This window comes from Melampsora larici-populina, assembly GCF_000204055.1.
Source record: "Melampsora larici-populina 98AG31 unplaced genomic scaffold MELLAscaffold_2, whole genome shotgun sequence".
In the NCBI taxonomy this organism is placed as follows: Eukaryota; Fungi; Basidiomycota; class Pucciniomycetes; order Pucciniales; family Melampsoraceae; genus Melampsora; species Melampsora laricis-populina.
Window position 1 is genome coordinate 2,445,576 of NW_006768766.1, and position 16,194 is coordinate 2,461,769.

The 16,194-nt window shown below is 37.5% G+C and overlaps 5 protein-coding genes across 5 annotated transcripts; 2 read left to right on the forward strand and 3 right to left on the reverse strand.

The window, feature by feature from the left end:
• Window positions 1-1,257: 1,257 nt before the first annotated feature.
• Window positions 1,258-1,710, forward strand: MELLADRAFT_59185 (uncharacterized protein; the record flags this gene model as incomplete). Its single annotated transcript, XM_007404336.1, has 1 exon — window positions 1,258-1,710. The coding sequence occupies one exon, from the start codon at window positions 1,258-1,260 to the stop codon at window positions 1,708-1,710; it is 453 nt and encodes a 150-aa protein (XP_007404398.1).
• Window positions 1,711-3,161: 1,451 nt separating this feature from the next.
• MELLADRAFT_24633 (uncharacterized protein) lies at window positions 3,162-5,474 on the reverse strand (the record flags this gene model as incomplete). Its single annotated transcript, XM_007404597.1, has 7 exons — window positions 3,162-3,211; window positions 3,303-3,468; window positions 3,634-3,754; window positions 3,833-4,153; window positions 4,254-4,377; window positions 4,808-4,964; window positions 5,037-5,474. Coding segments are annotated over 7 exons (1,377 nt in total), but the record flags the coding sequence as incomplete, so codon positions are not given.
• A 369-nt stretch (window positions 5,475-5,843) lies between these two features.
• On the forward strand, window positions 5,844-7,426 carry MELLADRAFT_32688 (uncharacterized protein; the record flags this gene model as incomplete). Its single annotated transcript, XM_007404337.1, has 7 exons — window positions 5,844-5,984; window positions 6,094-6,180; window positions 6,258-6,437; window positions 6,511-6,629; window positions 6,707-6,893; window positions 6,983-7,132; window positions 7,202-7,426. The coding sequence occupies 7 exons, from the start codon at window positions 5,844-5,846 to the stop codon at window positions 7,424-7,426; spliced, it is 1,089 nt and encodes a 362-aa protein (XP_007404399.1).
• A 472-nt stretch (window positions 7,427-7,898) lies between these two features.
• MELLADRAFT_123517 (uncharacterized protein) lies at window positions 7,899-10,597 on the reverse strand (the record flags this gene model as incomplete). Its single annotated transcript, XM_007404596.1, has 10 exons — window positions 7,899-8,042; window positions 8,132-8,582; window positions 8,712-8,785; window positions 8,897-9,132; window positions 9,227-9,250; window positions 9,392-9,543; window positions 9,668-9,695; window positions 9,840-9,980; window positions 10,051-10,357; window positions 10,493-10,597. The coding sequence occupies 10 exons, from the start codon at window positions 10,595-10,597 to the stop codon at window positions 7,899-7,901; spliced, it is 1,662 nt and encodes a 553-aa protein (XP_007404658.1).
• Window positions 10,598-13,803: 3,206 nt separating this feature from the next.
• Window positions 13,804-15,016, reverse strand: MELLADRAFT_59189 (uncharacterized protein; the record flags this gene model as incomplete). Its single annotated transcript, XM_007404595.1, has 4 exons — window positions 13,804-14,260; window positions 14,354-14,589; window positions 14,666-14,853; window positions 14,959-15,016. 4 exons carry the CDS (start codon window positions 15,014-15,016, stop codon window positions 13,804-13,806), a joined length of 939 nt encoding a protein of 312 aa, XP_007404657.1.
• Window positions 15,017-16,194: the final 1,178 nt, after the last annotated feature.

The following is a 16,194-nucleotide window of genomic DNA, read 5'->3' on the forward strand; positions in this document are numbered from 1 at the left end:
ACCCTCAGAGCCTGAGCCCAGGATAGGGCTTCTAGGGCTCCCCAGGACAAGCTCAGCTGACCCGGGGCGTGTACTACTTTCTTCCCAGATATCCTTGGGCAAGCTTGGCCAGGCAGGGTCAATACATGCCATACACCACCCTAAAAGGCCATGTGAACACCCTCAAAGAGGGGCATACAGCAGGCTTGCAATTTATTTGGTGGAGGACTTCCAAGAATTAAGTACCCTTAAGTAACTTTTTCAACTTCCCCTCTACCCCTCTCCAAAAAGTCCCAGAATTATTCTATCTTGTTCTTCAAACCTTTCTACATATGTTGGTACCACAAACTCTTTAGGTTTCCCATCTGTCCCAATTTTCCAAGAAAACATTATCCACATCTGATTCAACAACCATACAGCCATTCTTAGGCCATTGAAATAAGACATAGGACCATTTCTGGTCACACCGGGGAGTTGGAAAAAAGTACGTACGGGAACTTAATCTTGGAAGCCCTATAGGCTATGCCAAAAATCACAAATCTGACATATGCCTTTCTTTGAGAACACGGGCGTGGGCATGTGGAGAGGGGCTTAGTTAAGCTTAACAAAGTATCCTGAAACTTCTCAACTGAAAGTTTGGCACAACTCAAGGAAAAGGCTTTGTGATAGGGTACAAAAGCTTAAACACACACAAAAACCTTGACCATTCAATTTGAGCAGGTACAAATAACTCTGTAAGCCTTTTGGTACACAAAGAAATGTTGTTTTGTGTTTTGCCTGGTCTACATGTGACTGAACCAAGGGGATCATAGTTATTCTTAGGAAATTATTCTGGAAATCTTCAGATACAATCATTCCATCATATGTTGGACATTGAGAAAAATGAAAAAAATCACCATTCAGTTTTTAACTGGATTTACAACAGCAAGGGGTGTATTTGTTGGTTTTCAGTGGTAAATTTCAAAGTTTAATGTGAGTAAAAACCTTCATTATTTTTTCTCAATGTCCAACACATAATGGAGTGGTTGTACAAGTTTGAAACAACTTATGGAAAAAGGCTTTGAGATAAGGTACAAAAGCTTAAACACAATCAAAAACCCTGACCATTGAGGCTGAGTAGTCAAAAATAACTCTGTGAGCTGTTACACAAAAAACACCATTGTTTCATGTTTTGAGAATTGTATGTGTACCAAGCTTTGCAATATAAAAACACATGGGGTCAGAGATTTCTGGTATTCCCCGTTTGTCTAAAGCTCCTGGTCATCATTCACAAGCACCATGAAAGCTCATCAGCCTGTGTTCTTGCTCTTCTGTACACTTTTTATCCTTGTAGTCCTTGCTATCACTGTCCCTGGTAAACTCACACCTGAGGATGCTGAGAATCTTGAATGGATAGATCTGATGCAGTCTGCCCCTCAACAACCAATTCATGCGCAATATGAATTCAAAGACCTAGAACAACCTTCACATCAATATGGTTCACCTCAGACAGGCTTACTTCAAGCTCACCTTGAATCCATTGAGAACTATCTTATGCAAGACAACAATTGGGATACATCTCCACTAAATTTGGAAACTGATGCTGAGGATGGCAAGGCAATTCACAATTCAAATCAAAAGATCTGGCAAGATGCGAAAGGAGAATCCTCACAAAACTTACAAAATATCATCACAGCATCAGAACCCACTAAAACTCTTGGAATTACAATCAGAGGATTTTACCTGTACTGAAGGATAAATATGTGAATTTCCTTATAAATATTGGAATGTGGGAAATTCAAATACCCAACAGCCTTCTGGAAAGAATCACAGACTTCTTTGATCAATCCCAAAAAAATATCATTCAAGCACTTCTAAACCCACCCCAAGACTTGACTAGCGCAGAAGACTTTTCTACAGGTTTACACTTGGGATCATTGAGAGGTCAACTTGTTAATTCAATAAGAATAATGCAAAGAGAGATTCTACCATCATTCCTTGCAAACTTATGGCTCACATATCAGGACCAAGTAGACACTGTATGGATCTCTATTTGTAGAAGTGGTTGGGAATTTCTAGAGGATATCATTAAGTTGTGGAGATACCACACAATGAATGATCCAACAGCTGTACTTAAGCAGTCTAACAAAAAGAAATTCAAGGCAAGTATTTGGTCTGATGATCTCCATCTGGAGGATTACATAAATTTCATTTTAGACAATGGTAAATTAACAAAGGAATGGGTGCAGCGTCTTGTGAACCAGTGGTTCAAGAGATCAGGTGCACAAATTGGATACCCCATTGATCCACCAACTCACTGAATAATACAAGTTGGCAAATCATGAGAGTTGATGTGATAGGTTTATCAAAATTTGGTAAAGTCCATCACATGTGACTGTGGTTTTGCAATGTGTAATGGGCAAAGGTGGAAGTGATGATTTGGTGTTGTGCACTTTGAGATCAGGGAGGGGTGTTGGTTGTGTCCTTTCTTCTCTTTTTTTAGCTAGCAAAGTGCTTTTTGAAATTGTTGTTCAAAGCTTCCGCATGTGGTCTAGTCTGACTCTCAATCTGCCTTGCATCTTTTCTTCACTTGTTTTTGGTCATGTTTGTTTTTGTCTCTCAATCTTCAAGTTACCAATCCGGGGTCTCATTTAGTGCGATTATCAATATTCATTCAACAAAAACACCCACAGGTATTGCTGTAGATGCAAACCACAATCTTTGAATTACCACGCCAAGAAGGATAAGTTGATCTTAACAAAGTCCTTCATCTGTTCCTCAGGCTGGCGGGAAGGAGTTTACTACATCAGGGTAGATTGGTAGATTTCTTGCTTTAGCACATAAAAAGAGACCTTTGAAGAATGACTCACTCTCACACCCAAATAAAATTTTCAAAGTACATGATGATCTAAAAGAGGTTCTTGCTCACACTTTAGAAAAAATAACTTTGGATTTAAGCATCTCATATTACAAACTTCAGCTCAAGACAAACCCCTGGAAGGGAAAAAGGTTAACTGATTATTTTGGCAATCAGTACACACTGGAAGAGACTTATCAAAAAAAGCTAATGTCTCAACATCTTCAAATCATTTCAATTGCACTTCCATTAAAATAACACATCTTTCATCTTTCAATATGCATTTTTTTGAATCTATTCTTTTCATAAAACAAAACTCAAATCAAAGTATTACATTTTCAGCAGACCAAAGTTTAAATGTTCTAGTCCATTCTCCAGATGCCATGAATTTTCCATCTAGATTTCAAGTTCCAAAAAGAAAAAATCGTTAATTTCTCAATGGAAACAAATATTGAAAACTTCAACCCAAAGAGTAGAAAATGCTTACCTCTAGCAATATCTACACTCATGACTTTTCCACCAGCTTCACTAGACAAAGCTTTAACTAATTGCCAATCATCAGCAGACCAAAGTTTAACATATCCATCATAACCACAACTGGCCAAATACATTCCACTGAGTGGAACTTCAACTTCTTCTTCAACTTTACCACCCTCACCTTTTCCTTCTAAAACCCTTCTATCTAATTCTTCTTTTTCTTCTTCTTCTTGTTTTAAAGTTTTACCAGTCAAATAATTGGCTGCAGATTTTTTAGCATCTTTTTCTTTAGAATCCAAATCTAATGTAAATGGAAATTTGAAATTCGAATTAGGTGTTACTTTAAAAAATCTTACATCTGAAACTGATGAAAGATGTGCTGGTATCGTATAAATTGCTTTTAATGATCTTATATCCCAAATTCTTATATTATCATCATTTGATCCTGTTGCAATTTGATGACTATTCATTCCAAAAGATTATTAACACATCAGTTCAGAATTCATCATTTTTTATTTGTGTGGGTTAATAAAATCTTACCCGTTAGGAGAAAAATCAATTGCAAGAATATCTTTTACATGTCCATCTAATACCATCACAGTTTTTCCACTCCTTAAATCCCAAACTCTACCGATAGCATCTAAACCACCTGAACAAAGTAAAGCTCCATCTGATTGGAATTCTAAACTATAAACTTCTCTTGAATGTCCCTCTTGTGTTAACAATTCGGTACCTGTTTCTGCATCCCATAAACGCCAAGTAGTATCAAAAGAAGCAGAAGCAACATGACGTCCAGCTGGATGAAAGGCTACTCTACAAACTCGTCCTCCATGTCCTTCTAATGTCCTTAATGGCTTTTCTCTAGAAAAAGTTTAGGTACACCTACATTAGAATCATGATCACTTTTAAATTTTATACAAGTTTATTGGATCTGATTGGATTTCAATAGAGTGAAACGTACGAAGTAAGTGACCATAATTGAACTTTTGAATCTGCACCACCTGTGACCATATTTAGACTTGAAGTTGATTGCCCAATAGTAGCTTCCGGATGCCAAGCCAATCCACCGATTCGATCAGAATGACCTGAGTCATGCCAAATCGCCGAGATCATATTCGGAAGATTAAGATGCACAAGGCGCGTAATAGATGTAAAGAGAAAGCAAAAGGATGATTGAAATAGCGCAGACGACGTCAGTCCGAGTATCGACGTTGATCATCCTTGGGTGATAGTTTAGTCAGTCTCTGTTGACGGCGACAGTGATCAGAGAGAGAGAGAGAGTTGACGATAAAAAGAGGTTAAGCCATGGATCTTTTCAAGAGTCCTTTTGAATAGAAAAGAATAAAAAAAACAAGATTGATATTGAAAGATCTACAACAAAGGTGATCTCTTCGTAAAGGAGCGATATATATGGGAATCGTGACTGGTAGGAATAGAGTTGAACCGATTGAAACCAAAAGTAAATCTTTGGAGGATCCATAGAAAGATATGACTAACCTTTAAAGACACTCTTACTATCCTTTTCATCTGCATAGGGTGTACAACTTGGTATATTCCAAACTTTTGCTGTACCAGTCCAAGATCCAGTAGCTAATAATTTTGAATTTGGAGAAAATCTGACCATCGAGATTGGACGTTCGTCACCCACTTGAGAACCGAGATTAGTATAAGTCTAATAAATATAGAATTTCCAAAAAGTTAGCCTCAAAGCTCAAACTGAGTCATCTTAGTTCAATCACCATACCTTTAATTCTGCATAAACGGCTTTTCTGGTTGACATGATTCTATTTAAAGGTAAATTAGCTTCTAATTTTTGTCTAATAATCCGTTTACGAGCATTAGCTAAACTAAAATCAGCAATAAACCTTCTAGACATTAAAAGTTCATCAGTTCCTTCGGTATAAAATTCTTCATCTTCATCTTCATCTTCCTCTTCATCTTTATTTTCATCTTCTTCCATTCCATCTTTTTCTAATTCCCATCCTTTTGCTTCTGCAATCTGACTTAAAACATATCTTAGTCGATCTCTTCTATCTTCAGGTCTTTCTCCAAATAATGTCATAGGTTCTCCGAGTTCTCGTAGTCTCACTCGGATTGCTACTTCATTGGTTGGGACGGCTAATTGACGTGATCGGGTGGCGCGATCGAGTGAGCTAAGTAGGTTCGCATGGTCTGCTTGTAGACGTGAATTGGATGGATCATTTGGATCGAGTTGTTTAGTGACGAGATCATCAAAGTCGATATCCATTTTGATTGATTGTTCTGCTGAGTATTGTCGTGGTTGATGTTGGTTGTTCTTGTTGCGGATATTTTTGGCGTTGGTGGTCTACCTGACTTCCAAGTTCCCAGTACCGTGACGGTGTAGTAGCTGTAGTAGCGTGTACATACAGTTAAATTTGAATTTTCAAAACAAAACCATTCGGCAAATACAAACCGAACACAACAACACTCAATCATCAAGAAAATGTAAAAAGGCCTTTCCTTATCTTCACGAACCATCCAAACCACCCAAGCAATCACTTCAGAAAATCGAATCAGAAAAAACAAAAACATGGAAGCAGCCGAATTAGCTAACTTGAGAATTCAACAAAGTTATACAAAAGAAAAAAAGATTGGTGAAGGTACTTATGCAAGTGTTTACGAAGGACATGAAAAGAAAACGGGTAGAAAAGTGGCTATTAAGAAAATCAAAGTAACTATCTAAGAAAACTTTTTACATTCGGCTTTCTAAAATTCATGAGATCGATCTCTAGAGAATGCATACTGATTTTGGTTTTTTTTTTGGTTTGGGTTGGGAATAGGCAGGTCAATTTAAAGATGGATTAGATATGTCAGCAATAAGAGAAGTTAAATTTTTACAAGAATTAAGTCATCCAAATGTGATCGGAGTAAGTAATAATTCCAATCAATCTCTAGAAAAAGAAACCACCCTTCTGATCTTTCCTTTTTTTTTTATTCAAAATAGTTATTAGATGTCTTTTCATCAAAATCAAATCTTAATTTAGTATTAGAATTCTTAGATACCGATTTAGAAGCAGTCATCAAAGATCGTAGTTTAGTTTTTCAAGCATCAGATATCAAAAGTTGGATGTATATGACCATCAAAGGTCTTGATTTTTGTCATCAGAATTGGATTTTACATCGTGTAAGTCAATCATCATTTCTTGAAAAAGCCTTTTTGAGGTTTTGAATCTGATTATGATGGGATTTTCTTGTAGGATATGAAACCCAACAATCTTTTGATCGCATCTGATGGTACACTTAAAATTGCTGATTTCGGATTAGCTCGTGAGTATGCTGATCCAGGAACAAGAATGACGTGTCAAGTAGTAACAAGGTTCGTTTAATCTTTCAACTTTCCAAATTCTTTAAATCTTAATTTCAGACTGATTGAATTTGTTTGGGTGGTTTTAGATGGTATAGACCACCCGAATTGCTTTATGGTGCACGTGCTTATTCTGCAGGAGTTGATATTTGGGCAGCAGGTTGTATCTTTGCCGAATTAATGTTGAGGACTCCTTATTTAGTTGGTGAAAGTGATTTCGATCAATTAAATACAATCTTTAAAGCACTTGGGACTCCAACTGAACAGGAATGGCCAGTTAAGTTTCTTTCTGTCTGCCAATGTTTGTTATTTAAACAAAAGCTTCGAATAGGGTTATTGATATTTCGATCTCTTGGATATTATAGGGTCATAAACGTTTAGCAGATTATCTTGAATTTCCTCGTCAACCGAAACAACCGTTAGAATTACTTTTTAGTGCAGCAGGAGATGACGCAATCCAATTTTTGGAAAAATGTCTAACCTATGATCCACGTAAACGAATCACCTCACGTCAAGTAAATGCTCAAAATCTTCCAAAACTGGTTGCCTAGTAAACTGATAAGTTTGTATTTATTTCGCTTTAGGCTCTTAAACATGATTATTTTTTATCTAAACCTTATCCAACTGAACCAAGTAGATTACCAAAACCAAAAGGAGCACTTGTTCCTCGTCCAATTGCGCCACAAGATAATACCACTGGAATGACAGCTAAGAAAAGGAAAGGTGCGAATGTGGGAGCTGGTGAACCTATGGTACTTGATGATGATGATCGAACGAGAAAATTAGCAAGACGTTTAGATTTTGGTTGATTTGATTGATGATTGTTTTTGAAAGTATATCATTCAAGTTTTCTTCTTTTTTCTCAATTTCATTTTCTTTGGATTGTATTTTTTTATCAATGTCAATCAATAATTCCAATAAGGTTTCCGTATAATGTCTGAAATCCTCCTTGTTTTATTTCAATCTAATCTGATAATTTATATATAATGTATTTGATACCTGATTTTAAATGATAACCAAAAATACCATAAAATACATCTCAATTTTTTTAATAAAGTTGGTTTTGATGCTCATCCATAAGTAAAGAATTTCAAATCCTAATCTTCTCTGAAAGATGAAAAACGTTACAAACAGGATTGATGACAAGTTTTGAAGAACAAGAATGTCAAAATTGACCAAAAATTTAAATAAAAAAAGTAGTTAAGATTTAAATTGGAATTGAAATGAGGTTTGCTTTGAAAATTTCAATAAGAAAAGTGAATGGGTGGGTTTCTAAGGATTTCAAACATTTTTTGATTTAAGTTTGATCAAAAAAGGGGATTCGATTAATAAAAGATAAGCATCTGTCCAAGATTTTTCAAATCCAATATCATCAAAACCAGGAGCGAATTCAAGATTATAATTGATTAAAATATGAGCTATCACCTGCAATCAAACGTAAACATGAAGAGATTGTTTGAGTCAGTTTTCATTAAATCTTAATCTTTTGATATGAGAGAAAAGATTATACTCACCAAACGCATTTCCACCATAGCTAAATTTTTTGCAACACAAGTTCCAGGTCCGATCATAAAAGGAAAAAATGCTTTTGGATTATGTGGATTAGCAATTGAAGGAGTTTCAATCCAACGTTCAGGCCAAAAGGATTCAGGTGATTCGAAATAACGTGAATCACGTTGCATTGCCCAATTACTCATTCTAACTTTAGTACCACCTGGTATAAAGATTCCATCGATCATCATACCTTCATCTGGTGTAATTCTTTGAATGTTTGCTGGTGAGGGTGGTTGTAATCTCATGGCTTCTTTTATACATGCATCTAAATATGATATTTTTGATAAACTTGTGGAACTTAGGTCTGTTGCTTTTGATAGTTCACCTTGGAGTCTTTCCATGTGCTTTGGGGATCGAAGGAGGTATAGAAATAGAGCCACCATGACCGTTCTCGTTGTATCTGCTCCTGCGCTGATCAAATTGAATAGTAAAAGAAATGATGAAATCTATCAGTTTTTTTGAAACTTGCGTTTTTTTTGAAAACTCATTCAATCTTTTCTATTCATTGATCATATTGTTTCCAACGGTATTCAAACTTACATTATCACTAAAGTGGAATCTGCCACGAGTTCAGAAAAACTGAGCTTAGTACCTGTTTCTGAATCTTCTCCCAACTTCAAATTTTTTAAACACCCGCCAGACCCAAAAAAGTGGTCAGTGTCTTCGTCTACTTTATTCCAATTCTTTTTTTGTAGGATAATGTTTGATAGATCTTAAAAACTCACAAGATAATGAAAAACATCAAGTTCAGTAGCTAATCCTTGTTTATAACGACGTAAGAACATAGATTTAGTGAATTCTCTAAATTGATCTTGTTGTTTGATCTTTTGATTTGGAAGTTGATTGACTAATGAAGTTAACCATGGTACATTTCTAAGGATTCCAACTTGTTGAACTACTCTGCCCATATGACTTAAAATCCCATGTTCATCATGTTGATTGATGAGTAAGCTTGTTCCGTCTTTGATTGAGAGTTTAGGGTTATAGTCAAACGGGGGTTCTTTAACTTATCATTCGATTGATTTTTTAGATATCAACTTTGGAAACTAACTAACCTCCGAATGCCATATCAGTCATAACTTTTGGTGACCATTACGTTATAAGACATGGAGAGAGAATATATATGACATTCATCAGTTTTGGGTTATATATGCATTAATTAAATCCGAGTCTCAAGTTCTTGTAAAGGATGAAGGAAAGTGAAAAGAAACTGTACTAACAATCATAAACAAAGTAACCAAGCTGCAAGCACAGATCCACCGGGGTTTCATCCAATGCATGTTGATCCAATACTCCTAATAATTGATCCATTCGAGCTTCGATTGCAGGTAAGTAAGAATGAATAGCTTTAGGTGTGAAAGCTTTATCCCAGCTATGTGATATGATCAAAGATATAATCAGAAAGGCGAGAAGCAAGAAAATTGATTAAAGCCAAGCATCTCGAATTAAGACTCATGTTCAACATCACTACAAAGATAAGGAAAGAAGATACTGACATTCTACGCCTAGTAGCATGGTCGGGCACTAGAATTTCAACAACAAACAGATGCAAGTGTGCAGTTTGATTTCGAAGAATTGTCAACAACACATTGTCGAAGAGGGTATTCAAAATCAGATTGATTCTGTTTTGAGAAGTTTTTTTGGAATGTAATATCAATGATACTCAACAAGTCTTTAGAGTCAGAACACTATCTCCGCCTTGTTTGTCTTTTGTGATTCCGGAATCATAAGATACCCCTTTACTCCATCCTTTGGGACCCATGATGGTCCATAAGGCATTTAAGCTTACCGTATAGAGCTCATTAGGACCTAAACATAAAACATAATTCAACGTAAAGAAGATGATGAATGATAAATCCAAAGTGGAAAACCCACTTACCAATTCTTACCCAATCTCCATATTGATCCCCAACTTCTTTCATGGTGAATCGAGTTCTACCAAGATAAGCTTCCCTAAGTAACCAAAATTGACTTATAGCTGCTAACTTTGGTCCAGGAAAGTTTTTTAAATCATGCCAAAATTGACGATATAACAAGATTTGAATTCCAAGCAAGAGGTTTAGGAAAGAAATCAGTTCGAAGGCTATTAAGAAACTTTTGAAAATCAACGTCAGAATCGTCAGAGAGATTCCAAGCGTATAAATGTAAGACGAAAATGTTGGCTCATGACGTCTGAGAACTGCATGAGTAGCCTATTTTAAGACATTTCAAACAACAAATAACAGGAATTAAAATCAAAGCATCAGTTAGACGTAGAACTGTGAAGATGTAAGACATCATAGGTGGAAATAAGCTTGGTGATGTTTAAAATTTGAACTGACTGAGCTCAATGTGACCAGGATGATCAAATGCAACCAGGTGTTTTCAATTAGAATATTATATGAGAATGACAGATTGAAGGGACTTTTCAATATGGGTTCAAGCATGATCTGTGTTTGAAAGACTTCTTCGAATGATCAAGTTCCGGAAGGAGATGGAAGCTTATGATAGATTTGAAAAGGTTTGATACAGAATTTGTGTGCAATGAGAGAAGGAGAAGGATGAGTGAAGAAAAGCTTTATTGCTTATTTAAACTAATTTGTTTTAACAACTTATCAAAACGTGAATGCGGCTCCGAATTTTCCGCTTCGTAAAACTTCAAACTAAGATATGGCAGGACAAACCCCGATGAATGGCATTTTAAAACAATTTCACAAAGATTTAATTCGTGTGACCCTTTTTCCCCTTACAGAAGAAAGAAAGGTCAGAGGAGCTTATTAAACTCTGTCCGAAGCAATGCTTGAGCTTCTTCGGGCATTGGGCAAGAAAAAAAAACCAAGCTGTATGAGTGGAGGATGGGTTTGAAAAGATGAGGTCATATCGCTAATTAGATGATAAGTTGGACTTTGTCTCTCTTGCGTAAAAGTGTTTCGATTGAAGTTAGAGATGCGAGTGGAGTGTGGAGTGAAACCCGAAAATTGCAGGTTTGGACTCGAAAAAAACGAGTCTACTCCCATGTATGCATGAATTGTTTTCAATGAGAAGCATTGGTGGAAGAAGAAGTAAGTCCAATGCGATGTTGGATACATTTCTGATTTCAAAATCCTTTAGAAACGGTATCACAGTCACCAGTGCACAGTCAAAGGAAGTCAAAATGAGAAGAGAAGAGAAAAGACAGAAAAAGAAGATCGACCAAACACCGAGGTGATGGAGTGTGACTTGAGCCACTGAGTCTAGTGTTTACTGATACCCTGGCCCGACCTACGATTGCATCAGCCCTCGTCAACCCAACTCAGCCTGATAGGTTCCAGAAAAAATCTAAGATCATCGATTCTCTTCAACATATGTGATCGAAGTTTCCCCGATAAGGACCTTGAATTTAGACCAAACGTCATTTTCTAATTTTAAAACGTGAAAAGGTTTGATAAATTTGAATAATGGAAGTCTATTGAAGTTCATATCTCAAGTATTATTCTACCTCAGCCTCACAGCGGTGAAAGCTTGGATCAGTAAGTTAGACCCCGTCTGAACCCCCGCAAAGAAGATCAACAATCTCAAGAGAATGCGTACAAAAATATTGAGGCGTTTAAGATTGAGCGGTGTCACGCCGAGGTCAGCTTTCTAAGGAATTTAGTCATCAAAGGAAAGCCGAAAGCAAAAATGGCGCTTTAGAGTCACATGCTGGCGGTATGAAAGAAACCTTTGAAGATGTGCTAGGATGGGCTTGAGAAGTGCCAAAGGCGTGCTTGATGCCTACCTAAGTCCGATAGTCCGATGAGCGTGAGGAAGTGGGGGGATCCTGACTCATACCGTACATGGTGAATTTGGTTAATGGAAGTTTGAATGGACAGTTGGAATGCCATAAAAGTTCCTCCAAAGGAGGGAGCTTGGCTCTAGTGAAGTCTAAGAGATGATGAATTCATTTCAGCAATTGATCTCGTAAATCATTGAGCTGGATGTCGACCAAAAAGTTGGTATCTGATTTATGGTCACGGCGTATCAACTTCGAAGACCTGTTTATCAGAATTTAGATGTCCAAAAAATATCAAAGTTGACATTATTCAAGAGGATCTGTTCGACCAGCTCGATAGGGGGAATATCTATAGTCACGAGTCAATCTTTGAGACTTGTTCACTGACTCCCACTCGTCCCAATCTCCATCAAATGCATTTCGATTGATAGAGCTCAGTCGCATTTGCCCTCAGCGTGAGCTTAGAGTGACTGATTAGCTTCGAGTCATAACGTGGTGCAGCAACGTATATTTTGTGCTGCTCCCTCCACGTCGTTTGACCTGGATGACCTGCCTGACAAAATATACTTTCATATCTTTGCATATTTATCAAGGTGATTGAGGCTGTGAAGTTTTCCCTGTGCTTGATTGATGTTAATTTCTAGTCTTTCGTTTCACGTGTGCCAAGAGAATCTCTTAAAACGTATTGAGTTCTCTGATCTCGTGAAGATAAAGCGGTCAGGATAGGAGTCTTCTCAGCTCAGATGCATCGATTAGAAGGAGATTGTCATCCGATATCGGAGTGTGATACGGTCAAGGTAATCGGGGTTCAAAAAATGCCTAAGATACAACTGTCCTTACATCAAGACGCTACGCTTCAGAAAGCCCCACCCGAGAAGCATATTCCTAGCAATTTGGTTTTGGAAAAATAAATCTTGAAGGGCTGTGAGGACAAAGGGCATAAGACTTTAGGCACTTTTTGGCCGACTTGAAGCCCCGCTATGCGATATTTGCTTAGAAATTTGTGACCATTATCGGCTCGTCACGGTCAGCTGACTCTAGGAAGCCAATGCATGTATGCAATCCGTAGTCTCTCAAAGTCTCAAGGATGGTATGCTAGATGGCGATACCCGAGTTGATCTCGTCACAATATAGATCTCACGTAACGGTATCACTCGGCTTTCTGAGACTGAAACGAGAATCTTTGAATGAAATAGATCATGACCAATCACTTCCGAGCCTTGGATCTATAGTTTGATGTCGGAGATAGTTGGCAATCATAAGGTATAATCAATAGTGCACTCGAGGCCAAGACAAGGTGGGATATGCAGATTTTTTCCAAATTGATTCCCACTTGACTCTTGAGCAATTGCTTTAGGCGATGAGAAGGAAATATCGTTCAAGATCCTGCTGAGCTCGAAGGAGACTTTTAATTGTATATCTCAGTCAATTGCTTCCTTCTGGTGCTCAAATCGGATCAATATATGTTGGTTTCATGTGGGTTTGAGTTTGAGTTTTTGTCGAATAGGCCTTCAAAAGAAAGCATAAGGTAAACTCAATGAGAGAATTTTAAACGGATGAATACAGAGATGAAACCTGATGAAACTGAAAGGTTCAAACAGAAGTGGTAAACTATCATGACGTCATGACTCATGTTTTCAAAGACGGTAAACAGAAAGAAAACTATGACGTCAGGGTAAAGAAGACAAATCTTATGCAGCTGTATATCCTGGTAGCATGATATAACAGTCCAGCATCTCCCATTCACATCGTATCTGAAGGTGGCTTCTCAAACACTTATGTAGCATACTATTTTCAACAAGCGTAATAACTCATTAGACATCCAAGAATGAAACAAGGATCTACTTATATACAAACGACGTTCCCACAATGCTGTGGAATACAAACAAAAACATAGCCCAATCACCGCTTTTGCAGGACGTATAAGTGAGTAACATAAGGGAATTTGACAGTCTTCTCATCAATCCATTCTGTAGCAGGGTTTCCAACAATATGATGATCCCACACAGATTTGAGTTCATCCTTAACTTTTTGTTGACCATCAGAATCCAATGCGGTGATATAACTCTTTGATAAGATCCTAGCTTGAAGACCATCAAGTGTCAAAGGAGTCTGAGTAGTGACTGTTAAAGTAGGTATAGATTCATCAATACTATCATCTACGTTTTTCTTTGAATTCGATTTCAATTGGTTAGGAATTTCATCAGGTGGTAAGAGCTTGAAAGATTCCTTGAAGGTTTTGGTTTGGAATAAAGTTTTCCATAGACCAAGTCTATATTGGGGAGTACCAGCTTCGTGAACTTCGTATGCATCCCTGATCCGCCCCGCCCATTCACAGGCTTCCCGGTCTTTGAGATTCCTATCGAAATGAACCAAATTCGGTTAGAACGGGTACAAGAATATAGATAAACAAAAGGAATGGCTAGAATCAAAAATCCTCAGTGGACCATACCAAATCAAAACAAAATAACCCTTGGGCTTCAAAACTCTTGAGACTTCTTTTACACATTTCTCTTGAAAATCAGCATCTGATCCAGTCCAATGCCATGCTTGTGCAGCTGTTACCATATCAGCGAATTCTGATTGAATGGATTCCATGCAATCAAAAGTACCATGATCACATCCAATTGAAGGTCCTTCTGCAGAGTATGTTTTAACCGATTGCATGAAACTTTCTCTCATACCAGCCTGTAAGCAAGCAAAAAGTGTTCATATCAATAAGCTTGTTCACATATGATCAGAAGATTTCAGTTATCCTCTTTACAGCAGGCTCAATTGCATTCCAATTCTTGATTTGTCCCGGTTTGGCATTAGATAAGATTGCTCGAGTGAAGATCCCAGTTCCTGCTCCAAGTTCAACTACATTAGCATCATGATCAGGCAAATGCGCGAGGATTCGATTGATAGATTGGAGTGGATAAGTTGGTCTAGCTCGATCGTAAAGACCTGAAGCTAGATTTTGACAAATGTAGAAATGTTACAGTCAGTCTCTACAACTCAGATTGATGGGTTCTGCATTAGACAACAGAATTGATCAAAGTGAGGCAGAGGTCTTACCACCGGACTTTGAAAAGGCTTCGTTCGCAAGTGTTTGATGAGCGTTAGAGTCATCCATAGCTTGATTCTTCAATGATCAACACCGATGTAACGGGCAAGTGCTTACATTAGACTACTATGTAGAGCAGAGGCGGGCAGAGGCGGGCAGGCCAGCCGCCGAGGCTGAAACCGACAACCGCAATAATGCTTCAATTAAGACGAGATGTCTCAGGAGCAGGCCACATCAAGTATGTAGTGCAGGATGAGTGTTGTGACATATTCTTCATGATCACCCTTATCGGGTGAGCTTAATGACATGCTCTAAAAATTACGCTCATCAACTCCTATACTAGGGGGTTTCAAGTTGAATAAGGGGTGTCAAGTTCAAATTTTTACATCAAAAAAAATTAAACACGGGAAAGTTTTTACATTTTGACTGTAAAAAAACTTTGCCGAGTTTTTATGATCACTTGTAGGCCATGATCAAGACTTTTTGGCTTTTTTGCCTTGATTATCCGCTTGGCAAGGAGAAAACTGTTGGTAACAGGATGCAAGGTTGTCCTTGCATCCACTCTCTAGTCCACCTTTTTCCGAGAGTGAAACAGCCCAGGTGAGGTCTTCAAATTTGGGTTGTAAACTTACATGTTTACATTTTTACAAGAACGGGATTCATAAAAACTTTCCCGTTTTCGTAAAATTTACGTAAATTTATGCTACGACAGGAAATTATTTTACGGTTTTTGCCGTAAAAAAATTGAACTTGACACCCCCTAATAAGGGGTTTCAAGTTTAAATCTTTTATATGATTTTTTAAAAATTCGGTCAAGTTTTATACGACACTGTAAAACTTTAAACTTGACCGTTTGTAAAAAGCAAGCATGTTGGATGATTATGGTCGTAAAAAGAATCGAAGTGGTGACCCAATCGCTCCAAGCTTTGGCAACATTCCCTTCGAAGACAATGACAAGATGGCCTTCTTGACTGATCTCATGTTTGATGAAGTGGGCGATACCATCATTGAAAAGGTCAAAAGGTTGACCGGATACTTTTTATAAGCGTAAGTTTACGCTAATTTTAAAACGGGAAACATAAAAAGGGAGTCCGTTTTAAAATTATTTTACGTAAAATTTATAACATCGTCCAAGTCACCTGTGGCTACCTGACCCTTAGGGTAATACCCGAGGGAAAACGTGTAATTCCTGGCGGGTAAAGCCCGTCTCTTCCCTTATAGACTCAAGGACAAGCAGGACGTGTCTC